The 27,173-nt window shown below is 44.0% G+C and overlaps 4 protein-coding genes across 7 annotated transcripts; 2 read left to right on the top strand and 2 right to left on the bottom strand.

Annotated features, from left to right (window-relative positions):
- Positions 1 to 12,418: 12,418 nt before the first annotated feature.
- Positions 12,419 to 23,845, top strand: LOC9662072 (vacuolar protein sorting-associated protein 18 homolog). Of its 3 annotated transcripts, none has more exons than XM_024687992.1 (25): positions 12,419 to 12,493; positions 12,548 to 12,722; positions 12,811 to 12,906; positions 20,074 to 20,184; positions 20,251 to 20,390; positions 20,441 to 20,536; positions 20,596 to 20,663; positions 20,710 to 20,808; positions 20,869 to 21,001; positions 21,059 to 21,193; positions 21,239 to 21,358; positions 21,411 to 21,467; positions 21,514 to 21,573; positions 21,631 to 21,738; positions 21,798 to 21,928; positions 21,980 to 22,058; positions 22,110 to 22,172; positions 22,230 to 22,360; positions 22,408 to 22,513; positions 22,566 to 22,754; positions 22,801 to 23,028; positions 23,088 to 23,243; positions 23,302 to 23,436; positions 23,489 to 23,608; positions 23,668 to 23,845. In XM_024687992.1, the coding sequence occupies exons 1-25, from the start codon at positions 12,443 to 12,445 to the stop codon at positions 23,803 to 23,805; spliced, it is 2,925 nt and encodes a 974-aa protein (XP_024543760.1). In that variant the 5' UTR covers positions 12,419 to 12,442; the 3' UTR covers positions 23,806 to 23,845. The 3 variants fall into 3 exon arrangements, with proteins under 3 accessions (XP_024543760.1, XP_024543759.1, XP_024543758.1); XM_024687991.1 differs by having other exon boundaries at positions 12,426 to 12,493; positions 12,539 to 12,722; XM_024687990.1 differs by lacking the exons at positions 12,419 to 12,493; positions 12,548 to 12,722; positions 12,811 to 12,906 and adding exons at positions 19,593 to 19,660; positions 19,706 to 19,889 and having other exon boundaries at positions 19,978 to 20,184.
- LOC112350928 (mixed lineage kinase domain-like protein) lies at positions 13,210 to 16,198 on the bottom strand. Its single transcript, XM_024687994.1, has 4 exons — positions 14,587 to 16,198; positions 14,379 to 14,534; positions 14,039 to 14,329; positions 13,210 to 13,983 (listed from the first exon to the last, which is right to left on the bottom strand). Exons 1-4 carry the CDS (start codon positions 16,117 to 16,119, stop codon positions 13,906 to 13,908), a joined length of 2,058 nt encoding a protein of 685 aa, XP_024543762.1. The 5' UTR covers positions 16,120 to 16,198; the 3' UTR covers positions 13,210 to 13,905.
- On the top strand, positions 13,229 to 13,615 carry LOC112350931. The gene is made up of 2 exons (XM_024687999.1): positions 13,229 to 13,451; positions 13,522 to 13,615. The coding sequence occupies exons 1-2, from the start codon at positions 13,229 to 13,231 to the stop codon at positions 13,608 to 13,610; spliced, it is 312 nt and encodes a 103-aa protein (XP_024543767.1). The 3' UTR covers positions 13,611 to 13,615.
- On the bottom strand, positions 23,797 to 27,171 carry LOC9662071 (CO(2)-response secreted protease). 2 transcript variants are annotated; one of them, XM_024687993.1, is made up of 11 exons: positions 26,713 to 27,171; positions 26,560 to 26,651; positions 26,400 to 26,497; positions 26,172 to 26,327; positions 25,998 to 26,118; positions 25,366 to 25,927; positions 25,218 to 25,312; positions 24,937 to 25,161; positions 24,763 to 24,877; positions 24,494 to 24,707; positions 23,797 to 24,432 (listed from the first exon to the last, which is right to left on the bottom strand). In XM_024687993.1, exons 1-11 carry the CDS (start codon positions 26,782 to 26,784, stop codon positions 23,855 to 23,857), a joined length of 2,328 nt encoding a protein of 775 aa, XP_024543761.1. In that variant the 5' UTR covers positions 26,785 to 27,171; the 3' UTR covers positions 23,797 to 23,854. The 2 variants fall into 2 exon arrangements, with proteins under 2 accessions (XP_024543761.1, XP_002982832.2); XM_002982786.2 differs by lacking the exons at positions 26,560 to 26,651; positions 26,713 to 27,171 and having other exon boundaries at positions 26,172 to 26,343; positions 26,400 to 26,543.
- Positions 27,172 to 27,173: the final 2 nt, after the last annotated feature.

Genomic DNA, 27,173 nt, shown 5'->3' with positions numbered 1-27,173 from the left:
TGATAATTCCCTTAACGAATTTGATAATTTCCTTTGAGGAAGCACATCTTTATAATTATTTCCTCAATTCTTCTTTCAAAGTGGAATTCAATTTTTTTTTGTTTTGATATTATTCCAAAATAAGTTTGCATCAAGAGTGGAGATGGCTTGTGATGGTGTTGGGTAATAACTCGTATATATATATATATATATATATATATATATATCTGTGTGTGTGTGTGTGTCTAGATTTAATTGAGTGTCACAAAGATTTAAAATAGTAAATATATATTGTACTACATATGATTATAGGATGATATTTGAATATATGGTCATTATAAATTCTTGGAACCTTAGAGAATAAATGGGGACAAAATAACCATTAAAGACTCTCTCATCAAGTAATTGTTTCTTTTTCAGTTAGTTTAAGGGGAGAGAGATTGTGGTATCGAAGCAAATGACACAAATTTGATTCCCATTCATTAGTTGCTACTTAAAATATAACATACCCTTGAGCAATATATATTCCTACCCTTAAATTTGAAATTGTAAGTATTGGATATCTATATTCTTCCTTTTATAAAGCATCTATGGATGAAAGATTGATCCACATGCAACACAGGTGGATAATTAATTGTTTCATATAGAATAATTGGTTTACATAATGGAAGGATTGGTAAATTCTAGCTCAGTAGAGGTTGTTAGAGGTTGATGTTAGTAAAGGTTTGATTAGTTGAGCGATCAAATTATTGGATTTATAGATTACTTCTCCAACAGGCTTTATCACCATGGCTGTTAGTTATGTCTCTTCCTTTTTTTATTTTGTCAATAAAAACCTAGTAGTGCTTAAGGCATTCCAGAATCTTGGCATTGGTTTCAAAATTGAAACATTTAATTTTTATCCTTTCCAAAGATAGATCAGATTAAGCTTTTTTGGAGAATGAATGAATGATGCCAAACTTGTCCTTATTGACTATTGACTACAACCCCTACTGAGCCAAGGGGAACCAGCACCTCCATTTCCGCACTGAATTTACCAATCCTTCCATTGTGTAAACCAATTATTCCATGTGAAGTAATTAATCATCCACCCTGTTATGATCCGGCGCAAAAAGACAAAGATCTAGTTGCCCTATGCCACCTCTTGAGATTCCTCACTACCCAACCACCCCCGAGCTACCTCAAAAGCTCCACTGCACCGCCGCTCCACTGTGAGCCCTAGGGTAGGTTAAATCCCTTACCCTAACATGCCTTAATATACCCTTGAGCCTCCTTTTGACCGAAGTTGACCACGTAGTCAAAGCTGGCGCCTAACAATTCTTCCCCCCCAACAACGTCCTTGTCCCAAGGACAAGTTGTACCGCTGATCACCCTTTCTGGGGAATCCTGCTCAAGCTCCTGGTCCATCTTCCACAGCTGTATACATCAAGGAGGCATTATGCCCGTCACTATGAGATAGTACACTTTTCAACTGGCTGACATAAAATACCGGATGAATTTTCACCCTAGTTGGCAGCCACACCTGATAAGCCGCTTTACCAATGCGCTCCAGCACTTCATATGGACCAGCATATCGATGGGAGAGTTTATCACTTTTCCCTGTCCGTAAAGGCACCAAGGTGTTCTGTCGCTCACTTGACGAAAAGATCACTCGCACAAAAACGAGATCACCCACCTTATATTCCTGGAATTGGCAATGCTCATTGGCAAACTTCTCCGCTCTGTCCTGAGCTACTTGTAAATTCCGTTTGCACACCACCAGAATCTCATCAAGTTCTGTGGCCAGATCAGTTGCCTCGGAATCAAGCTTAAGTTGAACGTCCTTACTCAAATGCAATCCCAACTCCACCGTTGTTCGAAGATGCCTTCCAAACATGGCAAAGTAAGGATTTAGCTTGGTTCCACTGTGTTGGCTATTGTTGTAAGAAAATTGCACTAATGGAAGATATAGATCCCACTGTCCTTGCCTTTGACCAATGCTACAATGTAGCATATCCTCCACCACCTGATTCACACGCTCAGTTTGCCCATCCGTCTGAGGATGATCTCCACTCGAGAGTTTCAAAGTCACTTGCATAGCCTTTGCAAAGCTTTTCCAAAATTCACTGGTGAACTTTGAATCTCGATCACTAATGATGTCTTCCGGCAAACCAAAATCAGGAAAAACCTTCTCCAAGTAAACCGCAGCCAAGTCTGAGGCAGTGACAGTCTTCTGAAGAGCCAACAACCGCACATACTTCGTCAACCGATCCACTATTACCCATACTTGCTCCTTTTGCCTCTGTGTTCGTGGCAAACAAGTGATGAAGTCCATAGAGATACTACACCAATGGCTCTGAGGAATAGGTAAAGGTTGCAAAAGTCCCCCCGGCTTCTCCTGTGGCACCTTAACCCACTGACAAAGCTCGCATGATTTACAATACTTGAGGATATTAGCCTTTATATTCCTCCAATAAAAGTTGCGTTTAATCAACTCATACGTCTTCTTCCCCCCAAAATGACCGGCCTCTGGACGATCATGATAGTGGAATAAAACTTGAGTAATTAATGCATCCACCTGTGGCAAATATGCACGGCCATTGTAGTAGAGAATCCCATCCACCAATGAGAAAGGGGCTTCCATCTAGGCTCGCAAAGAGGCCACCGCAGCATCCTGAGCCTGAGCATGCTCAACCAATTGCCCAAACTCGCTGACCACCTTACTCAAATGATGATAAAATCGTGTTCATAATGTTGTCACATGACGAACACGAGATAAAGCATCCGCCACCACATTTGATTTTCCCGGACGATGCTCAATAGGAAACTCCCCAAACTCCATGAGTTTGACCATCCAACGAGCTTGCCTAGTGTTCAACTCCTTCTGTGTGAAAAGATACACAACTGGTTTGTGATCTGTCAACACCACGAACACTGCCCCATAAAGATAGTGCAGCCACGTCCGCAAAACATGAACAATAGAGAGTAACTCTTGCTCATATGTGGAATAGCGTTGCTCCGCGAAATTCAAAGTTCGACTCTCATATGCAATAGGCTGTCCCTCTTGCATGAGAACTCCTCCCAGTGCATAACCACTCGCATCGCATGTCACCTCGTAAGGTTTCGATGGATCAGCAATGCGAAGCACTGGAGTCTCGCTCAACAATCGTTTCAGCGCCACAAAACTCTCGTCTTGTGGCTTCTTCCACTCGAATGGCACATTCTTGCGTAACAACCGCGTCAAAGGAATAGCCACCTCTGCAAACTTATGCTGGAAACGTCGGTAGTAACTAGCCATACCAAGAAAACTGCGCAACTCAGCCACTGTAGTCAGTGTAGGCCAGTTTTCCACCACAGCCATCTTCCTTGGATCCGTCTTGACACTCTTAGATGTCACAATATGGCCTAGATATTCCACCTTCGACTTTGCAAATTCACATTTGCTCTTCTTCGCATAAAGTTTGCTGTCGCGAAGTAACAAAAGAACCTTGCGCAAATGCACCCTATGCTCCTCCATATTTTTGCTAAAAACAAGAATATTGTCCAAGAAAATCTCCACAAACTCATGAAGATAACACCCAAATACCTCCGTCATCAACAGAGTAAATGTGGCTGGTGCATTCGTCAAGCCAAACGGCATAACTGTAAACTCAAAATGTCCGAAACTTGTGTTGAATGCTGTCTTGGAGATAGATGCATCATCCATTGCAATCTGATGATATCCACTCCTCAGATCAATCTTGGTAAACACTTGTGCTTCACCAAGCTTGTCCAGGATATCATCCACACGTGGCATCGGCATTTTATCCTTGTGTCCACGGCGATCATTACGATGATTCTCGACAGAAGGACTCCGCGAACGCTTGTGAGACTTGTGCTTGTCATTGTCAAGTCGACGAGCCGCATCAAAGAGCTCCTCCAAACTCTTTGTAGGCTGAAAATGATGCAAGTGTTACCGCATGTTCTCACTATATAGGCCATCAATGAAGTAGGACTTTTTCTGATCTGGATCCTTCGTTGGAACACAATTAATCAAGCAAGTAAGCTTCTCAATATAGTCCCCGAGTGTCATTTTCCCTTGCTGGAAATGTCAAAGTTCTATACGAGCATTCTCCATGTTGTAATGAGGGGGAAAACGTAAATGAAAAGCAACCTCAAACTCATCCATGGTAGACACTGGTGGTTTCTTATTTGCAACACGGGACTCCTCAAGCCAATTCCACCATCGAAGACCCGCATCACGCAAAACCATTGGAATAGCCACTAAAGCCTTTGCATTTAGAGTTCCTCTAGCAGCCAAGAACTTCTTCACATTGGCTAGCCAAGCGAAACACTTGTCCACACCACCATCACCGAAAAAGGTTGGAATCTTGAGTCGATCTACCAAAGAAGGCTTACTTGGAGTGCTACCCCGTCCAGCCTCGAGTGCCTCAACACGCCCACGCATGGTATCCATCATGCCATGCATCTCGTCTTGCATCTCTTGCTGATTTCGATTAAGGGCTCGCAGCTCATGAACCACATCTTGAATGCTCCAAATCTCTGCAGTTTCGTCGGCACCATCGTCGGCACCACCATCGACAATAGGATTCCAGCGTTCAGCTTGGTCGGCCATCACAACCAATCCTCTGATACCAATGTTATGATCCGGCGCAAAAAGACAAAGATCTAGTTGCCCTAGACTATGCTACGCCACCTCTTGAGGTTCCTCACCACCAACCACCCCCGAGCTACCTCAAAAGCTCCACTACGCCGCCACTCCACTGTGAGCCCTAGGGTAGGTTAAGTCCCTTACCCTAACATGCCTTAATATACCCTTGAGCCTCCCTTTGACCGACGTTGACCACGTAGTCAAAGGTGGCGCCTAACACACCCGTACCGCAGTCCCATAGTGGATACTTTCGTCCGTAGATACTCCACACAAAAGGAAGGATGTACGCATGGATGCCTAATACGTACGATTTCAAATTTACGGGTAGGAATATACCTTACTTAAGGGTATATTATATTTTTAAGTAGCCACTAATCAATGGGAATCAAACCCATGCCATTTGCTCCGATACCAACTATAGTGCACTTTATCTCTCTCCCCTTAAGCCAACTGAAAAAGGGGCAATTGCTTGATAAGAGAGCCCTTAGTGGCTATTTTATCCCTATTTATCCCCTAAGGTTCCAAGGATTCACGGTGACAGTATATCCAAATCTCATCCCATGATCACATGCGCTACATTAATACTTAAATATAGTAAGTACAATATCTCAAGAAGATGTTCACTGCTTCTTTTGTTGCTGGTCTACATAGTGCTCACCTTGGATATACAAAATGGGTCTTAGGAAATCTGGAGTGTTTGCCCAAATTGCAAGAGGTTTCGACTTCTCTAAGGTCTCGGACACTAATCTGTCATGCAAGATCATAAAAAATCTAGCATCTTTTGATTCACAAGCCATTACAAAGATTGCAACAATTATCTCATTGTTATACTTTCCCCAAGCTCAATAGGGCATCTTTCAAAGCCATGGATGAGCAGCTTATCTCCAAGATCCCTCCCACACAGAGCTCTTGAGATAGTGCTAGAGTCAACTTGTCTTGAGGGAAGTTGGAACAATCCCTTAATATTCCCACTTAAGCTAAGCTGTCTGCACCCCAAGAGCTTGTGTGTGTTGTGCAAACATTGCTTCATGAATATGTCCACCATTTTTGCTAGATATACTTTGTCTTGCTATGAACCCATGAACTTGTAGGCAACACAATGGTTCCTTGATTGTCACAATTAAGAATATTTGCCTCTCCCTGCTTGCAGTTCAAGTAGTGGAGCAAAGTTTTGAGTCAAAGGATCTCGTTGGTTACTTGTGTCATCCCTAGGCTACCCCATATGACTATTGCATTGCCCAAACTGAAGACATATCTAGAAGTTGCTTATCAATTTCTCCTACTCAATCCACATTTGAGTTATCCTAGTAGCTTGAGTTGAAATTGCTTTTATCTTGTGTAACACAAAACATAATTTGTTATTCCCTTCAAGCACCTTGATATGGAAAGTCAAGATTTGCTAGGAATACTCCCTATGAAATAAAATAGGCCACCCACCATCTACCTGTATGGAATCCTATTTATGTTATGATCCGGTACAAAAAGACAGAGATCATGTCACCCTAGACTATGCTATGCCACCTCTTGAGGTTCCTCACCCTAACATGCCTTAATATATCCTTGAGCCTCCCTTTAACCGGTGTTGACCACGTGGTCAAAGTTGGCATGCCACCTCTTGAGGTTCTTCACCCTAACATGCCTTAATTTATCCTTGAGCCTCCTTTTGACCGACGTTGACCATGTGGTCAAAGTTGGCACCTAACAATTCCCCCCCAACAAAGTCCTTGTCCCAAGGACTGGTGATCACCCTTTCTAGGGAACCCTACTCAAGCTCTTGGGCCATCTTCCACAGCCGTATACATCAAGGAGGCATTAGGCCTGTCACTCCGAGATAGTACACCTTTCAACTGGCTGACATAAAATACCAGATGAATTTTCACCCTAGCTAGCAGCCACACCCGATAAGCCGCTTTACCAATGTGCTCCAACACTTTATATGGACCAGCATATCAATAAGAAAGTTTATCACTCTTCCCTGTCCGTAAAGGCACCAAGGTGTTCTGCCGCTCACTTGACGGAAAGATCACTCGCACAAAGACGAGATCATCGACCTTATATTCCCAGAATTGGCGATGCTTATTGGCAAACTTCTCTACTCTATCCTGAGCTGCTTGCAAATTCTGTTTGCACACCACCAGAATCTCATCAAGTTCTGTGGCCAAATCAATCGCTTCGGAATCAAGCTTAAGTTGAACGTCCTTACTCAAATGCAATCCCAACTCCACTGTTGTTCAAGGATGCCTTCCAAACATGGCAAAGTAAGGATTTAGCTTGGTTCCATTGTGTTGGCTATTGTTGTAAGCAAATTGCACCAACGGAAGATATGGATCCCACTGTCCTTGCCTTTGACCAATGCTACAACGTAGCATATCCACCACCTGATTCATACACTTGGTTTGCCCATCCGTCTGAGGATGATCTCCACTCGAGAGTTTCAAAGTCACTCGCATAGCCTTTGCAAAGCTTTTCCAAAATCCACTAGTGAACTTTGAATCTCAATCACTAATGATGTCCTCTGGCAAACCAAAATCAAGAAAAACCTTCTCCAAGTAAACCGCAGCCAAGTTTGAGCCAGTGAGTCTTCCTAAGAGCCAACAACTACACATACTTCGTCAACCGATCCACTATGACCCATACTTGCTCCTTTTGCCTTTGTGTTCGTGGCAAACAACCCATAGAGATAACTACACCAATGGCTCTGAGGAATAGGTAAAAGTTGCAAAAGTCCCCTGGCTTCTCCTATGGCACCTTAACCCGCTGACAAAGCTCGCATGATTTACAATACTTGAGGATATCAGCCTTCATATTCCTCCAATAAAAGTTGCGCTTAATCAACTCATATGTCTTCTTCCCCCCAAAATGACCGGCCTCTAGACGATCATGATAGTGAAATAAAACTTGAGTAAGTAATGCATCCACCCGTGGCAAATATACACAGCTATTGTAGTAGAGAATCCCATCCACCAAGGAGAAAAGGGCTTCCATCTGGTCTCACAAAGAGGCCATCTTAGCATCCTGAGCCTGAGCATGCTCAACCAACTGCCCAAACTCGCTGACCACTTTACTCAAATGATGACAAAATCATGTTTGTAACGTTGTCACATGACGAACAAGAGATAAAGCATCAGCCACCACATTTGATTTTCCCGGACGATGCTCAATAGGAAACTTCCCAAACTCTATGAGTTTGACCATCCAACGAGCTTGCCTAGTGTTCAACTCCTTCTGTGTGAAAAGATACACAACTGGTTTGTGATTTGTCAATACCACGAACACTGCACCATAAAGATAGTGCCGCCACGTCCGCAAAGCATGAACAATAGAGAGTAACTCTTGCTTATATGTGGAATAACATTGCTCCGCGAAATTCAAAGTTCGACTCTCATATGCAATAGGCTGTCCTTCTTGCATGAGAACTCCTCCCAGTGCATAACCACTCACATCGCATGTCACCTCGTAAGGTTTCGATGGATCAGCAATCCAAAGCACTGGAGTCTCGCTCAACAATCGTTTCAGCGACACAAAACTCTCGTCTTGTGGCTGCTTCCACTCGAATGGCACATTCTTGCGTAACAACCGCGTTAAAGGAATAGCCACCTTGGCAAACTTATGCTGGAAACGTCGGTAGTAACTAGCCATACCAAGAAAACTGCATAACTCGGCCACTGTAGTCGGTGTAGGCCAGTTTTCCACCACAGCCACCTTCCTTGGATCCGTCTTGACACCCTTAGATGTCACAATATGGCCTAGATATTCCACCTTCAACTTTGCAAATTCATATTTGCTCTTCTTCGTATAAAGTTTGCTGTCTCGGAGTAACAAAAGAACCTTGCTCAAATGCACCTTATGCTCCTCCATATTCTTGCTAAAACAAGAGTATTGTCCAAGAAAATCTCCACAAACTCATGAAGATAACGCCCAAATACCTCCGTCATCAATCGAGTAAATGTGGCCAGTGCATTCATTAAACCAAACAGCATAACTGTAAACTCAAAATGTCCGAAGTTTGTGTTGAATGCCGTCTTGGAGATAGATGCATCATCCATTGCAATCTGATAATATCCACTCCTCAGATTAATCTTGGTAAACACTCGTGCTTCACCAAGCTTGTCTAGGATATCATCCACACGTGGCATTGGCATCTTATCCTTTATTGTCTTCTTGTTCAAAGCGTGGTAGTTAATACACATTAGCATTGAATTGTCCTTCTTCTTCACAAACAAGACCGGAGCACCAAACGGGGACTTACTTGGCTGAATAAATCCAAACCCAAGTAATTCCTTGAGTTGTTGTTGAACTTCTTGCTCCTCTGCATAACTTAACCGAAATGAACGCCGGTAAATTGGCCACGTCCCCGGCTCCAATGTAATCCCATGCTCCACACCTTGTAACGGAGGCAACCCATGGGGAAGTTCAAATGGAAAAACATCAAAAAACTCATCAAGTACGTCCCATATTGCTGCTTCTTCCCCACATGTGCCTTAGGCCCCCAAGTCACGAACAAACAATAAGTAACTCGAAAGTGCTTTTCATTATGACAAACCTGCTTCAAAGATGTAGTAGAGAGTATAACAACTGATGGTTGAACGCCCTCGCCAAACCACACATCTTTAACGCCACCATACTTCAGCAAGATACACTTAATGCTCCACTTTATCTCTGGATCCACCTTCACCAACCATGGCATCCCAAGAATGAGATCCACACGATGGATATCCGCGAAATAAAAAGTCTCCACAAGTGTGATTTTGCCAACCAACACTTCCAACCCCTCGACACAAACATCAAAATGTTGAGCAGAGGTAGCTGCACCTTCCACTGCGTATGGAAGAACTCCACATGTGACCAGGCCATGCTCCGCAACAAACTTTGCCGAAACAAAGTTGTCATCGCTCCCACTATCCAGTAAAATTCACACTGGATCGCCATGGAACACGCCCTCCAGCATTAAAGCTGATTCACGCATATCCTCGAGCTCCATCTTGTTCCACACACAGTTGAGCTGATGAGCAACAATCGAAAGTCTCTTCCTCTAACCGGAATGGTCATTCTCGTCATCCTCACGCTGCAAAGTTTGTAACTTTTTAGTATCTAACTTATGGTGAGAAGAAGATTGGGCATTCTTCTTGTCCTATTGCTTGTTCTTCAACTGTGGACAATCAGCCTTGTAGTGTCCAAGTTCGCCGCAATGATGACAACCCTGTCTATAATTCTTCACAAAGAACTTCTGCTTCTTGGACCCCTTTGCATCCGAAGTAGTCACCACTGACTTCAACTTGTGATACTTGTTCCTATCCTCGTGTCCATGGCGATCATCACGATGATTCTCGATAGAAGGACTCCACGAACGCTTGCAAGACTTGTGCTTGTAATTGTCAAGTCGACGAGCCCCATCAAAGAGCTCCTCCAAACTCTTTGTAGGCTGAAAATGATGCAAGTGTTGCCACATGTTCTCACTATATAGGCCATCAATGAAGTAAGACTTGTTTTGATCTGGATCCTTCGTTGGAATATGACTAATCAAGCAAGTAAGCTTCTCAATATAGTCCCCAAGTGTCATTTTCCCTTGCTGGAAATGTTAAAGTTCTGTACGAGCATTCTCCATGTTGTAATGAGAGGCAAAACGTAAATGGAAAGCAACCTCAAACTCATCCATAGTAGACACTGGTGGTTTCTTATCTGCAACACGAGACTCCTCAAGCCAATTCCACCATCGAAGACCCACATCACGCAAAACCATTGGAATAGCCACTAAAGCCTCTACATCTGGAGTTCCCCTAGCAGCCAAGAACTTATTCACATTGGCTAGCCAAGCCAGACACTCGTCCACACCACCATCACCAGAAAAGGTTGGAATCTTGAGTCGATCTACCAAAGAAGGCTTACTTGGAGTGCTACCCCGTCCAACCTCGAGTGCCTCAACACGCCCACGCATGGTATCCATCATGCCATGCATCTCATCTTGCATCTCTTGCTGATTTCAATTAAGGGCTCACAGCTCGTGAACCACATCTTGAATGGTCCAAATCTCTGCAGCTTCGTCGGCACCACCATCGACAATAGGATTCTAGCATTCAGCTTGGTCGACCATTGCAACCAACTTCTCTGATACCAATGTTATGATCCAGCACAAAAAGACAAAAATCTAATCACCCTAGACTATGTTACGCCACCTCTTGAGGTTCCTCACCCTAACATGCTTTAATATATCCTTAAGCCTCCCTTTGACCAACGTTGACCACGTGGTCAAAGTTGGCGCCTAACAATTTAGCACTACCTTTTCTGCCTCTAGATCATATCCTTGATGCTTTCCAAGGGGAACTTCATTCTTATGACTTTCCTCCTTGTTAGTAGCTCAAGGTCCCAACCAATAGATTTGCCATATTGGCACTCCAACTGGATCCACTATTGTTGCTGTCTCCAACACCATCCCCACTTGATGCATCATCCTTGTTATCCTACTAAATTCCCTTCATTGTCACCATCCTCACCTCCAGCTACACTATTATATGTGCCCTAATTGTCCCTTATGACTTCAGTCAAGGAAAACTGTTTCAATGGTTAAAGATCTTGTGTTGTATATGTCCTAGACTCATTAAAGATGACAACTAATGATCATCTTTGAACCTTGTGGTTCCTGAACACCACTTGCAAAGACTCACATCCAGTTTAATGCCATACCAAACTTTATATGGTGTTCTCCTTGACATGAGGTAAGTTGGCTAAATTGCTATTGGCTTTGTATAAAAAATTCCAAGGCAAACTTAAGTCTTGTTAGTGAGCTTTTGTTGCCTCCTAGAGTGTGATGGCTTACACTTGCTAATATTGGGAACTTTTATAATGTCAAGCTTGGTCCCTCCATATTTGCTAAGTGATAGTTTACTGTGTTTATCAAGATACTCTTGATATCATTCTTTATGTGTTGGTCTCATTTGGTCCTATTGGATATTTATGAACAGAGATTAGATTTGTTAAGTGGGCATATTTACAGATTTAAAAATTAACTTAAACATAATAGTGTTGTTCCCATATCCAAATTCACATTCTAACATCATTTTATATTTAATAGATTTTTGTGATTGTCCTAGAGAGAAACTCCTAAGACTGGGTGAAAGCCCAAAATGTGTTTTCATATAAGGTAAGAGGAGGAGATTAATTCTAGGAAATAAAAAGATTTTCTTAAAGGACAAATGTTTGCACAAAGTGGAAGGAGTTAACATGATTAACATGAACTTAATCTATGTAAAAAGTTATTTGAGGTGTATCATTATTGCAAATGTTATTGTAGGTATCAAAATCTATCTATCAATCTTTCTAGATATTTTTCTTTTATTACCATGATAGTAGGAAGTTAATATTGCTAGAGTTTCCACCCAAACTAGTTAAGAGACTAGTCAGTATACAATAATTTAGAAGGGCACAAAAGAATGATATCTTAAATTATCATTTAATAAAGCATATTTAATATGAAATTTATATAATTAAATTACATTTACTAGTATTAGGAACCCCTTTGATATTAAGCTTAGCCTTTCAGTATTCATTATGTGATAATTTATTATATTTGCCAAGATACATTTGGTCAATTTTAGGCTTATTAGCTATTTAAGGAAAGTGTTTAGATTTGTTAATAGAAATTATTTTAAACATATGATCACATCTAAATTTATAATCTAGCACCATTTTATAGTTAATTAATTTTCAAACTTATCCTAGAAAATAAGTGACAGCAAATTTAGTACTACCATATATATGGTCAAACGAAATCTACTTTACCTTTTTACATTAGGTTCATAATTCTTACACCTGGGCGAGATTAGGGTTTAGGCAGCAATGCTGGATGAATGGACGTCGTCTTCGCCCGCTCAATCGGGGCTCAACGAGGTGAGATTGAGCTGAATCGTCGATCGCTGATCCAATTCCTCGCAGGATTTCCAGGCGATTTCACTGTCGAGGCCAGAGAGCAAGATCTTCAGCTTGGATGTGCTGGAGCAAAACGCCGCCAAAGGTCACGGGCTTGTCACCTCAGTAGCCGCTGGAAACAATGTCCTGCTCGTCAGTACTAGCAGCAGCTGGATTGTTCATCACGAATTTGGAGGCGGGGATAACTCAGGTGAGTCTCCAAAAGAATAAAGAAAAATTCACGCTCGCTTTCTTTGTTTCTTCTGAAAACTGTGAGCTTTTCTCCCGTGATCCGATAGAGTTGGCGTTGAGCCGCGGAGCCGATCAATACGTTTGTAAGGTTTTCCTGGATCCCAGTGGAAGGCACTGTCTAGCAAATCTCCGGAGCAGCAGTGGTGACCTTGCTCGAGTTTGTGTTCGTGGATCTTGTGCCAACCTTGTCCGCGATTCGAATCGCCTCGAGCAAAGTCGCTGCTGCCATGCTCGTCGGTGATCACCAGTAGCGCCGCTCCATTGCTTTGCAGCGTGGGAAAAGTCTACCGTGGACTTTTCTTTTGTGGGAATTATACTTTAATCAGCCATAAGAAATGGCTTTTAATCAGCCATAAGAAATGGCCTCGATTCTAGTTCGATTCTAGTTCCTTTTGTGTTCTTGCCTCTACATCCACGATCTCCAATCCCTTCCTCTACGCCAAGAAGAGACCCAAGGATCTGCCGATGTACTCAGCATTGTTCGCACCTATGGCCCGATTGGATCGCGTGATCTCTGGTCCGAGCACGCCGAGAAGGAAGGGACCAAAGAGCAAGACAAGGCGCTTGCTGGTGTGGCTCCAGCAAATTCCTCGTCCTTGCACGGCGAGAGCACCGGCTCCAAGAATCCGGGCAAGCGCAACAAAGCGGGAGGCGGTGGTGGTGGTCATGCGGACGATCGGATTTTCAGGTGGGTTGCTGTACCCAAAAGCGCTTGAAGAGATTGAAGGCCAAGCTGGGCGATGCTTACGTTCGTCCAGCCAAGGTCATGAAGCAGCGGCTAGCTGCCGGGATCGTCTACAAGCCTATGGGGATCCGAGAAGCTGAAAGTGGCAAAGTCGTTCTTTGAGCGGAGAGCAATGATCCTCGATGCTGTGGCGACGAGAATTACTGGTGTCTACGCTGCTGCGGAAGCTGCCAAGGCTGCTTGCTACTGCTGCTGCTAGATCGAAAAGGTTGGGATCTTCACCGTCTACTCAAGAATGGTGAGAGCTTTGTTCTTGGATATTTGTCGCAGGATGAAACGATGATAGGCGTTCACTCAAAGTTCAGAACGGGAATTGGCAAGTTCTTTATGGTTCTTTCGTGAAGCATGGTTGATGCTTTTGGCAGGCAGGAAATTAGAACATCGAAATACTCCGAAACTACCGGTGTTCCGCTGGAAAGTATCCTCCGAGGAGTCCCATGTGTTGAACTTTGTTGTCAACTGCAACGCGGATACGCTGCGACGACAAACGATTTGAATCAAACGAATAACACGAAGAGCTTCATACGAACCTGGAGACCCACGTTGGTGCCGCCCAGCATGTTCGCCAGCTTCATCCCCAGCTCGCTCTTTGGCGGTGTTATAGCCATCATGCCGTGGAGGTTCTGTGAAAGCTGCTCCAGGATCCTCAGCATCCGAGGTGATGACCATGCCTGTCCATTGACGTCCTTGAACAGCAAGATGCCAATCTCGTCGATCCAGAGCAACCTGCGAGCAGTGTCTTCCTTGAAGTTGGTGTTGATTTGCTCGGCCAGTTCCATGAGCATTGATTCACTGAAGACGAGCAGGACGGTATGCTCCACCTGAGCTGACAAAGCTTTGATGAGCAGCTGGAGGACGTGAATGGATTACCTTGGTGCAAAGCCACCAGACCGTGGAAGGATCGTTCAGGGACAGAGCTTTCTCGAAGGCGTTTTTGACGAGGCCGTTCTTCACCACTTCGAAGAGCTCGGTCCTGTTATCCGGTTTTGCTACTGGTGCGACGTGCTGAGGACGGTGTGGTACCGGCTGAAACTAAACGCAATGAGCACCGGAAGTTACTAAAAACAAAAGAGTTTACCTGTACAAGGGGAGATGGAGGATTTTTGGTCCAAAGCCCTTCAGTCGCTTGGACAAAAGAATCCAGGTTCACTCGAGTCCTGCTGTGCGACAAGGATGAGGAAGACGACGAGTACGAAGAAGAAGAAGACGACCCGGCTACTTCAACCAACTTGGCCCGTAACTCGTCGATGGACTCGATGCCAGTGATGATCCTGGTCTTGAGCTGCCTCAGCCGCTCGCAGATATCCGAGAAGGAAGGCCTCTCTTTCGCATCGTGGCTCCAGCATTCCCGCATGAGCTGCGACAGGAACTCCGGACAGGTGGCTGGTATCTCAGGACGCTCGCCTTGAAGGACTTGCTCCATGTCCATCCCGTCCTCGAACGGAACGTTTCCAGTGACAAGCTGGTAAATCAACATCCCGTAGCTGTAAACGTCGGCCTTTTTCGTGTAGCGCTCGCCGCTACACACTTCCGGTGCCATGAAGTTCCTGGTGCCTTGGATGCTAACGGCTTCGATCTGGGAGGAGATGAAGTTTGGCCTCGAGACTCCAAAGTCGGCAATCCTGATACTCACGAGATCGTTGTCTTCTTCGCCAACCAAGATGTTCTGCGGCTTGAGGTCCCGGTGGATTATATTCTTCGAGTGAAGCCACGCCATGCCAGTAGCAACTTGGAGCATCACTGCCATGATCGACAGCAACGGGAGAGACTTCTTCTTCTTGAGGACGTAGTTTTCCAGGTCCATGTCCATCTTCTCCATCACCAGCGAGTACCGCTGCTTCTCTTCATCGAAAGACTGGCTGGCGATGTGCAACACGTTGGGATGCTTGTCCGCTTGAAGAACCGCGAGCTCTTTGGCGAAGCTCTTGTCACCTTGAGGGAAGACTTTCACTGCAAACTTGTGACCGAGCCAGATTGCTTCGTACACGGTTCCGAAACCTCCTTGTCCCAGGTGTGTTGTCAGCTTGAGTTCTTTGTGGTTAATCACTGACTTGTTTCCCAGGAGCATGGAGCAGAGTATCTCTTTGGCTCGTTCGCTCTCGGTCGTCAGGCTTCCCGGCTCTTGGCTCATTGCGAGAGTCATGAGCTCCTTCTGATCGTTCCTTCCGGCTTCTTCCAGTATGCTGCTCGAGTTCTGCCTCATGAGGCACGAGTTGTAAGCCTGGGAAATCCTGGATCTGTGCGAGGTGGACGCTGCCAGCTGAAAGAGATAGACGCTGACGAGCTCGACGCAGTTGAAGATCTCGGGATAAATGCTCTGGAACTCATCGCAGCTTTCCTTGAACAGCAGGCTCCGGGCAATCCAATTGCCTTCTTGGCACGACTTGAGGAGATGGATGCCTCTCTTAAGGACAACCACGGTTTCGTCCCACACGAAGGCTGGCTCGTTGCTCGCGAAGTTGAGATCCTGGATTTGCCTGAGGTAGTCTCGGACATAGCCGACTGCCGCGATGAGGATCCTACATTGGTTTCTACAGACCTTGCTCGAAGTGGATATTGTGCCAACCTTGTCCGCGATTCGAATCGCCTCGAGCAAAGTCGCTGCTGCCATGCCCGTTGGTGATCACTACCAGCACCGCACCATTGCTTTGCTCGTGATCTTGGAAAGGTATAGCGTGGGAAAAGTCTACCGTGGACTTTTCTTTTTGAATAATTCTAAGTCCTAAGGCATAATGTTTTTTGTCTGGGAATTATACTTTAATCAGACAAGAAAACTCGTGTATGTTTCAGGCCCTTGATGACAGTACTCACCTCCAGTTATCCCGTTCTTGTCATCCTGGAGAAACAGGACGCGAGTGCAGTCGGACCAAGCAATGAATTGAATCCGGTAGACCTTTGGAAAATATAAAGGCTCTTCGTTTTTGTATCTGAAGACACATACATACCTTGAAATAAGGATTGTACGGTTTCCCAACTAATAATTGTCGTCCAAGCAACAATCAGTCAATGTTTATCTGAGTTAAGGGTCTAGAGGAAATATATATATATATATTTCCCCCCCTCCCTCACACGCACGCAGGCTGAGGTATATGTATGTCTCTAGATTTGGCAGAGTGTCACAAAGATTTAAAACAGCAGATACATACACAGTATTTACCTCCTGGTTTGATCAGCTGAGCAATCAGATTATTGGATCTGTGGATTGCTTCTCCAACAGGCTCTATCACCATGGCTGTTAGTTGTGTCTCTTCTTTTTTTGGTTTGCTTAAGCTGTATAGGGTGGTAGTGAATATACATAAATATGTTTGGATATTCTAGGATATTTTGCCAATGATTATTATTCATTTAGATTAATTTTGTATTTATAATTTATAAACATTTTTATAATAAATAAATTTTCATAAACACTTTCTAATATATTATTTTTTATTCTAATGGTTAATCTTGTGTTTAAAAATTATAAACATATTTATAATTATAAAGTTTTATTTGATCAATTGGATTAATAAGTAGAAATAACACTACTATTAAGCAAACCAGATATTGCTACATGCAACGCATAACAAATTATTTTATTTTGTCAATAAAAACCTAATAGTACCTAGCAGAGCCAACAAGCATTCCAGAATCTTGGCTTTGGTTTCAAAAATGAAACATGTAATTTTTATCCTTTCCAAAGATATATTGGATTAAGCTTTTTTCTTGGCTGTCTAAGAGGTGAGTGCTGATTCATTCTCTAGTCTTTCATGATGCCAAACTTTTTGCATGTGCGAGTGTAGTGTTTTGCTCCTGATTAGCAAAAGAAAAGTAGATTTCTTATTTATTCTCAATTAATAATGCTTAAATCTAGCAAATAAAATATCTCAAGAAGATGTTCACTGCTTCTTCTGTTGCTGGTCTACATAGCCCTCACCTTGGATATACAACATGGGTCTTATGAAATCTGGAGTGTTTGCCCAAATTGTAAGACTCTAAGGTCTTGGACACTAACCTGTCATGCAAGATCATCAAAAGTCTAGCATCTTTTGATTCACAAGCCATCACAAGGGCTGCAGTGACTATCTCACTGTTAGAGTTTCCCCAAGCTCAACAGGGCATCTTTCAAAGCCATGGACGAGCAGCTTATCCCCAAGATCCCTCCCGCACAGAGCTCTTGAGACAGTGCCAGAGTCAACTTGGTCTTGAGGGAAGTTGGAACATTCCCTTAATATTCCCACTTAAGCTAAGCTGTCTGCACCCCAAGAGCTTGTGTGTGTTGTGCAAATATTGCTTCATGAATATGTCCACCATTTTTGCTGGATTACTTTGTCTTGCTATGAATCCATGAACTCTTAGGCAACACAATGGTTCCTCGATTGCCATAATTAGGGAGAGTTGCCTCTCCCTGCTTGTAGCTCAAGCTATGGAGCAAAGTTTTGAGTCAGAGGATCTCCTTGATTGCTTGTGTCATCCCTAGGCTACCCCATATAACTATTGCATTGAAGACGTAGCTAGAAGTTGCTTATCAACTTCTCCTACTCAATCCACATTTGAGTATCCTAGCAGCTTGAGCTGAAATTGCTTGTCTTGTGTAACACAAAACAGAATTTGCTATTCCCTTCAAGGACATAACACCAGTTTGATATGGAAAGTCAGGATTTGCCAAGAATACTCCCTATGAAGTAGACTAGTCCACCCACCATCTATGTGTATGGAATCCTATCTATCACTACCTTTTCTGCCTCTATGCTTGGGATCATACCCTTGATGCTTTCTGGGAACTTCATTCTTATGACTTTCCTCCTTGCAACCAATGGATTTGCCATCTTGGGACCAACTGGATCCACTATTTCTGTTGTCTCCAACACCATCCCCACTTGATGCATCACCCTTGTTGTCCTGCTAAATTCCCTTGATTGTCACCATCCTCCAGCTCTATTGTGCAATATTACATGTGGCCTAATTGTCCTTTGTTGACTTCAGTTAGAGAAACTTTTTAAACTTATCCTTGTGTTTCCTGAACACTACTTGCAAAGACTCACATCCAGTTTAATGCCATACCAAACCTCATATGGTGTTCTCCTTGGCATGAATGAGGTGCTATGGTATTGGCTTTGCATAAAAAATTCTAAGGCGAACTTAAGTCTTGGTTATCATTTTCTATGTTTGGTCCTGTTTGGTCCTATTGGTTATTTATAAAAGGTGTTTAAATTTGTTAATTGGGCATATTTACAGATTTAAAAATTGTCTTGAACACAATAGTATTATTCTTACATCTAAATTCATAATCTAACATCATTCTATATTTAATGAGACAAACTCTTACAACTGGGGTGAAAGCCTAGAACATGCTTTCATATAAGGTAGGGGGAGGAGATTTGTTCTAGGAAATAAAAAGATTTTCCTAAAGGACAATTGTTTGCACAAGGTGGAGAGAGTTAACACAATTAACATCAAATTGAGCCATATAAAAAGTTATTTGAGATATGTTATTGTCACAAAACAAATGGGTATTGTGGGTATCAAAATTTATCTATTAATCTTTTTAGATAAATTTTTTTTACTAACATGATAGTAGGAAATTGGTATTGCTAGAGTTTCCATTCAAACTAGTTGAGAGACTAGTCAGTGGTACATAATCTAGAAGGGCACTAAAGAATGAAGTTGTAAATTGTCATCTAACAAAATATATTTGATATGGTATATTGTTAAATTAGTGTTAAAAACCATTTTCATATTGAGCTTAACCTTTCATTATTTATTATGTAATAGTTTATTATATTTATCAAGACACTTTTGTTGTAGTTTCCCATTTGGTCAAATTTTAAACTTATTAGCTATTTATGAAAAGTGTCTAAATTTGCCAATTATACAGAATATAAGAATTATCTTAAACATAATGATCACATCTAAATTTATAATCTAGCACCAATTTATATTTAATTAGTTTTCAAACTTATCCTAAAAACAAACTCTTAAATTTGAAGCGAGAGCAGATTTAGTAAAACCCAATTTGTACATCTAAGTTGTAAAAGATGCTTATGGTCAAACGAAATCTACTTTACCTTTTTACATTAGGTTCATAATTCTTACACCTGGGCGAGATTAGGGTTTAGGCAGCAATGCTGGATGAATGGACGTCGTCTTCGCCCGCTCAATCGGGGCTCAACGAGGTGAGATTGAGCTGAATCGTCGATCGCTGATCCAATTCCTCGCAGGATTTCCAGGCGATTTCACTGTCGAGGCCAGAGATCAAGATCTTCAGCTTGGATGTGCTGGAGCAAAACGCCGCCAAAGGTCACGGGCTTGTCACCTCAGTAGCCGCTGGAAACAATGTCCTGCTCGTCGGTACTAGCAGCGGCTGGATTGTTCGTCACGATTTTGGAGGCGGGGATAACTTAGGTGAGTCTCCCAAAAAATCAAGGAAAATTCACGCTCGCTTTCTTTGTTTCTTCTGAAAACTGTGAGCTTTTTTCCCGTGATCGGATAGAGTTGGAGTTGAGCCGCGGAGCCGACCAATACGTTTGTAAGGTTTTCCTGGATCCCAGTGGAAGGCACTGTCTAGCAAATCTCCGGAGCAGCAGTGGTGCCGAGACCTTTTACATCCATGCGAAATGGAAGAAAGTTCGCGCTGTTTCTCGGCTCAAAGGCGTGCTCGTCAATGCTGTTTGCTGGAACAAGTCCCAGCTAAGCGACTGTAAGTAGTGAAGATTTTCCGCTGCCTGCTTGTGCTGCTAAGGAAGTCGATTTCATGACAATGCAGATTCATCGGGAGAGATTGTGCTTGCAACCGCAAGTGGACAGATCTATGAAATGCTCGTAGAGGAGAAGGACAAGAAGGAGAAATACGTGAAAGTTTTGTTTGAACTTACGGAGCTCAAGGAGGCGTTTACGGGCTTGCAGGTATGTTTTGCGGCATTGTTTCTTCTTTGGCTGACGAAACTTGACTCTAGATCGAGAATATAAGCAGCAGCACTACTACGCGGTACTTCATCATGGCTGTGACTCCGACAAAGCTTTACGTCTTCGTTGGTACGGGCTCGCTAGAGGTATGTTCATTTTGTGTTGTTTGTGAGAACTTTATAACATTTTCATGCTGTGCTCGCAGAGCCTGTTTTCTTCGTATGCAGGCCGTGTTGTCAAGTTCACAGAACTTCCCGGCGAGTTTCAAAAGAGGTGGGTTTTATATACTCCTGTATCTGTTCCTAACTTTCATGCACAGTGAGATACACTTTTATGGAAAACGCTACGCGGAGTCGTTCGCTTGGCTGGCTGGACCAGGTATATATCACGGTGAGCTTCATATCACCACCCAAGTAAGGTGCTAAATTTTTATGCTCTGACTGTTCATAAGAGACTGATCTATGACCATCTCGAGCAGCGAGGACAGTATCGTGGGAAGCAAATGGCTTCTGGAGTACTCAAAGATCAATGAGGATGGCAGTAGCACACGACCTGAGGCGCTTTCATTGACACAGCACCATTTTCTCCTTCTTTATGGAGGGAAACTGAAGGTAACTTCCTATTGAATCGTATCATATGGAGATCTTGAGATGTTTTGACGGTCCCAGGTAGTGAATCGGACCAGTCAGAAGCTTGTAGAAGAGGATTCTGTGTTCGATATGACCGCGCCAAACATGCTCGGACTCTGTGCAGACTATGCTGCTGGGGCGTATTACGCTTACAGTAACACATCTATTTTCGAGGTAAGAAAGTTTGAGGTTTGGTTTCTTAGTTCTCTTTGGTTCTAGATAACTGTACACGACGAGGACCGTGATATGTGGCGAGTCTACCTTGGTATGAAGGAGTATGCTGCCGCACTTGAGCATTGCCGGAACATCTTTCAGAAAGATGAAGTTTACAGAGCACAGGTATTATCTGCGTTTTTCTCCTTTGTAAATAAATTCACAGCTCTATGTGTAGGCAGATGCTGCTTTTGAGGCGAAGAAGTACATGATTGCAGCTTCCTTCTACGCAAAGGTGACCTTTCTTCATGAGCTCTTCCTATCTAATAGAGAACTTTCAGATTACTGGTGTCATAACGTTCGAAGAAATTGCGTTGAAGTTTTTGAAAATAAACGAACAGGTAAAGAACCCGCAAAACATTTATTTGAGCTGAACACTGACGTGTATGTTACTATAGGATGCTTTGCGCACTTATCTCCTCCGGAAATTAGACAGCCTCGGAAGAGATGAACGATCACAAATTACAATGGTGGCGACGTGGGTTGTGGAATTGTATCTGGATAAGGTACTTCAAGCATGAATGCAGATATATAGTCTGTAATTTTTTTGTCTTCCCGATAACAGATGAATCAGCTATTGCTACACAACGACGAAACGCAGTCGCAGTATGCTGGAGTTGTGGAGGAGTTCAAGGCTTTTTTGAGTGATTCTAAGGATACCCTGGACGAGGCTACCACATTGAAGCTTCTTACAAGGTTTGTGTAGGTTGTAACTTTAAAGCTTTTAACTTGTTGTCCCTGTTTCAGCTATGGAAGACATGAAGAACTTGTATTCTTCGCAAGTCTCAAAAATCGTTACGAGACTGTTGTGAACCATCACATTCAGGTTAATTTGTTTATTAAGTGTTATTAACTGAATTCTCGTGCTGTTTACCAGCAACGAAACGCCAAGAAGGCACTGGCCGTGCTGAGAAGAGAGAACGTACCTCTCGAACTTCAGGTACTATACTTTCTTTTTAGTTTTTCCTTGTGCTAATTCTGTGTCTGTTCCCGACAGTATAAATTTGCACCAGCGTTGATAATGCTCGACGCTAATGAGACCGTTGAGTTTTGGATGTCGTGCGAAGGGCTCAATCCTCAAAACTTGATTCCTGCTTTGATGCGATATTCTAGTATTTCCCGGCCAAGGTATGTGCTATCCTTGTATGCCTTTTCTGATTCTCTTACTCGTGCAGGGAAGAGGCTCACCAGGCAATCAAGTACTTGGAGTTTTGTGTGCAGCGACTGAAAAACGAAGACACAACCATACACAATCTTCTAGTATCACTTCTTGTGAAACAGGTACCTAGTTTCTCTGCCTTTTCCTCAATTTTCTTTTTTATCATCACTTTAGGGAGACGAAAAAGAGCTTCTCAAATTCTTGCAAGTGAAATATGGTAGAGAACAGCCTGGGAAACCAGATGTTTTTTACGACCCGAACTACGCGTTGCGAGTGTGTCTGGACGAAAAGCAAACGGAGGCCTGTGTCTTTCTTTACAGTATGATGGGGTTGCACGAAGAGGCAGTTTCTCTTTCTTTGAAGGTTCGTTTACATTGTTGTTTTACTGGATGCCATCCTTTTGATATAGGTTGATGTGGACCTGGCAAAGATGGAGGCCGATAAAGTTGAAGGGGACGAAGAGCTTCGAAAGAAACTATGGCTCTGCATTGCAAAGCACGTGATAAAGGAGGAGAAAGGAACCAAGAGAGAAAACATCAAGAAGGCCGTGGCATTCGTGAATGAAACGCAAGGCCTGCTCAAAATCGAAGACATCCTTCCATTCTTTCCAGAATTCACCCTCATCAACGATTTTCAGGTCTGGCAATCTCTTTTTGTTTCTCAGTAACGACTTAATGACCTTTTGCATCACTTCAGGAAGCAATATACGCGTCTCTGCAAGAGTACAACGCTCGCATCGAAGAACTGAAACTAGAAATGAACGACGACACTCTCAATGCCGAGAAACTGAGAAAAGACATCAATGATCTTTCCCAACGATCCGCAGTTACAACGCCAGACGAAGAATGCGCTGTAAGTTTGTCTTCCTTGTTGATAAACTCTGTTAGTCGAGCTGTGTTGGCGTCACCAGGATTGCCGGAGAAAGATACTCGCTTATGACCCCCTCCATGGTCCGGCAAGTCTCTTCTACGTGTTCCCTTGCGAGCATTGTTTCCACACGGAATGCTTGATCAACTACATGTTGAAAACTGGCGAGAAGGCTGAGGTATGCTCCTGTTTTTTTCGTTGTTGAAAATGCTTCAACTTTGGAATGGCAGAGAGATCGGATACTGGAGCTGAAGAAACGAATGTCAGTGCTTGCAGTGGAAAAGCCTCCACACTCGAAAAAAGACTATCTTGCGGAGGAGGAGGAATCGGGAATCCATCCCTTGGACCAGGTGAGAGTCAAGACACTTCTCCTTGAGTTCTTCTAAGAAATGCGTTGTTTTCGTGAAAGGCTAATGCAGAGATTGCCGAGATCGTGGCTAACGAATGCCCCCACTGTGGCGAGAGAAGTGTTCGTGATTTGTGGAAGCCTTTCGTGCCCCCTCGTGAAGCCGAATATGCCGCGTCATGGGAGATCGTAAAAGTCTAAAACATTCATTGATGGCAAGTGATCTACAAAGTTGACGCCACCATAAACATCACAGTGAGATAATCTTCTTGGTGGCGGAGGTGACGGCGATCGGGCTGCGGACAGTGTGCGAGCTCGCGATCCAGGTGATTGATCCAAAAGACCACATCGATACGGGCAGCGAGTTCTTCGCGGTCGCAGTGATCGTGTAGGAGAGCTTCTGGCCGGTGGAGCTAAACTCGAGACTGGAGGGCTCGACCACGATGCTGGTCGAGGAGGGCGCCGTGATCTCCGCAGTGTAGACACTCTTTGGAGCTCCAACGTTGGTGACGATTCGCTCAGTCGATTGAGGAGAGGTGGTGGTCAGTCCCATGAATCCGATGGAAGGATAGTTGAGGAAAGGTGTGGTGGCGTTGCTCTTTGGCGGCTTGCAACTTGTGTTTGGATCGCTTGATATGAGCCTCACTTGTGTTGTGTTGTATCCACTCTCGCAGAGATATGAGATGTAGTCTTGTGGAGTTATGTCGTAAACGAGGCCTGGATCCAGCGCTTTCGCTGGATTGATTTCTCCGGCGCCAGTATCGAAGGGCCCCGAGGTTGATTTGTTGAAGTCGGAGATGGGGGAATTGGTATTGTCAAGAATCGTTGCTGCAAGCAGTAGTGAAGTTTCGAGTTTTTCTCTTGTGATTTTGATAAAAGAGTTACTCACCTGTGGTCATGAGCGCGGATCTTATAGCAGCGGGACTCCAGTCGGGGTGGACGGATTTCAGTAGAGCTGCAGCACCCGAGACGTGAGGGCACGACATGGAAGTTCCGGATTCGATGTTGTAGCTCGAGAAGTAGGAAATGTTGTTTAGAACGAAGATCGGAGAGTTGTCAGGCCATGCAGCCAAGATGTTTAGTCCTGGAGCAGTAACATCAGGCTGCCAGTACATATACGTATCAGCAAAAAGAGGTTTTTGAGCTTCAAATGATCACCTTGACTATGTCTGGTGACACCGCGTTTGGTCCTCGGGAGGAGAAGCTTGCAACAACAGGTGCCGGGGTCACATTCGACAAGGTTGTGCTTTTCAGGATCGTTGCTGTGGGATTTCTGCAATTCCCCAAGTTTTAGCTGCTTGTTTCAATGAGAAAGAAACAAGTCTGGCTTACTTTGTGGAGCTTATGTAGGACTCTATTTGTTTTCCCACGCTTTCGTGCACGAGCGTTGTTGGAATAGTGAAAGCGAAGAGAATCTCTGCGTAGAAATCCCCACTTAATATCACACCGGTCGCGTTTGGGACTGCTGCTAAACTGAATCCAACGTCGGGATCAAAAATGCAGTAGACGATGTTGCCTTTGACCTTCGCGGCGTCGACGTAGCCCGCCACGCAGCGGCTGCAGGATGATAACTTCGAAAAACGTTTTTCTCCTGAAAAACTTCCACCACGAACCTGGCATAGAACTTGGAAGATCCGTTCGTAGCTATGTTTCCAGCGGAGACCAAACTGTAAGAGCTCTTGGGATCGAAGATATTGAGTCCAGTACCCTGTTTTGAGAATGTTACCACGTCAAGAAAGTAGATCACAAGATATATCTTACCGGGAGGGTGACATTGTTGCCAAGAAGAATAGCGGATTCAATCTTTCTGTCGATGGAGCTTGCACCAACGGTGAGTATCCAGGGAGCAGCATTCGCGACAGATTTTGGATCGGGACCAGAGTTTCCTGCCGAGCACGACACGACAACGCCCTTGGCCACGGCATGAAAAGCTGCAATCGCGATTCCATCCAAGTCATACTGCTTAGGACGTCCTCCCAGTGACACGGACAGAACGTCGACTCCGTCATGCACAGCGTCGTCGAAAGCAGCCATGATGGAATTCTCGGAGCAAAAGCCACCATTCCAGCATGCCTTGTACATTGCGACTCTGGCTTTCGAGTATCCACCTCTGGCCGTTCCTTCGGCAAGTCCGAACAGGCTTGCTCCCGAAACGCTCACTCCCGTGGCTGTGGACGAGGTGTGGGTTCCATGACCAGTTCCGTCTCTGGAGTTGTTAAATTCCTGGACTATTGGACTGCCTGTCGAGATTCCCAGCAGGGAGCGCGAGTTTGATGCGCTTGATGAAGATGAAAGCGGATAAGCACGGCCACCGACGATTTTCCTGGGTGACGAGAGCATGATTAGAAAGCTTAGAGGAAAAAAAAAACAATTTCTGTGAAAAACTTTCGTACTTGGTGCAAGTGAAGAGCTCGGAGGTGTTTGTGATGCCGGTGTTGTTGCACAGGCCCTTCCAGCGAGAAGGCACTGGTCCGAGTCCAGTGTCGTCGAAGCTCTTGGATTCTGGCCATAGTCCTGTTTTGGAGAATCAAGTAAACTCACATAAAGTCGAGTATGGAAACTTGTACCTGTGTCTACGACACCGACGATCACGTCGTATGATCCGGCAAGCTCGCTAAATCCCATCTCATTCTGTTGCGGAGCAACCCCGAGAAAATCCCATGATCGCGTGGTGTGAAGCTGGATCGTTTTGCTGGGAAAGACACTGACTACGTTCGGCATCCCTGGCCGCCAGGAAATCTATTAGAGAAAAAAATAAAAAAGAAAGAAGAAAGAAGTAAAGGATCATGACGTACTTGAGATGATCTCCGCATGTTCCTTTGTCAATCTGGCGGAGAAGCCATTGAAGCTGTGCTTGTAGCTGTAAATGATAGAATCTGATGCCTTCTCCTCGCTGCTCGAAAGTTATCATATTGTCTAAGAGCATTAGCCACTAGAGAAAAAAGCCCCGGTTACCTTCCGAGAACGCTGGTAAGGATGTCATTGTGAGAAGCAGTCAGTACGCGCGACTCGGTTTCTCCTTTTCCTCCCATGTAAACAATGTAGTCCTGTGAAAGTTATAGGTTGCCAGGGTGTGAGAAAGGAAAAAAATACCACAAGAGAACTTACTTTCTCTTCGCCATCTAAACTTTCCACAGTTTTGAGGAGCAACAGCACAAACACTGCAGTGAGCTTCAACATGATCCGGAACTGGAATCCCTCGCAAGAGGCGATCGGAGCTTTTAAACCGAGCGAGCTTGGCGGTTTGCTTACAAGGTAGACGAGCCATGCAGAACTTTGAGCCTACTCGCTGGCCTCTACTCACAAAACCGAGCAACAGTGCCACTGTGCGAGGCGGCAGCGGACTCGTCGACCTGAAACCATCTTCTGTTTCTACGTTCCTGTCATCCTTGTCCTTTTTCTTGGCCACGGTTTCATAGATCCCACTTTTTGTCTGCGCTTCGTCGAGATAATTGTTTGCCTGGCCGTGTGAGCCATCACCTTGTTACCTTTTCCACTATCCCTGCTTGCCAGTACCTACTTCGCCAAGAGCAGTAACCAGGTGATGCCCTGATCAGCTCTGGGAAATG

The sequence above is a fragment of the Selaginella moellendorffii genome, unplaced genomic scaffold (assembly GCF_000143415.4).
Source record: "Selaginella moellendorffii unplaced genomic scaffold, v1.0 SELMOscaffold_55, whole genome shotgun sequence".
Taxonomy (NCBI): Eukaryota; Viridiplantae; Streptophyta; class Lycopodiopsida; order Selaginellales; family Selaginellaceae; genus Selaginella; species Selaginella moellendorffii.
Note: the sequence above shows the minus strand (reverse complement) of the source record. Positions and strands in the feature narration are given on the sequence as shown.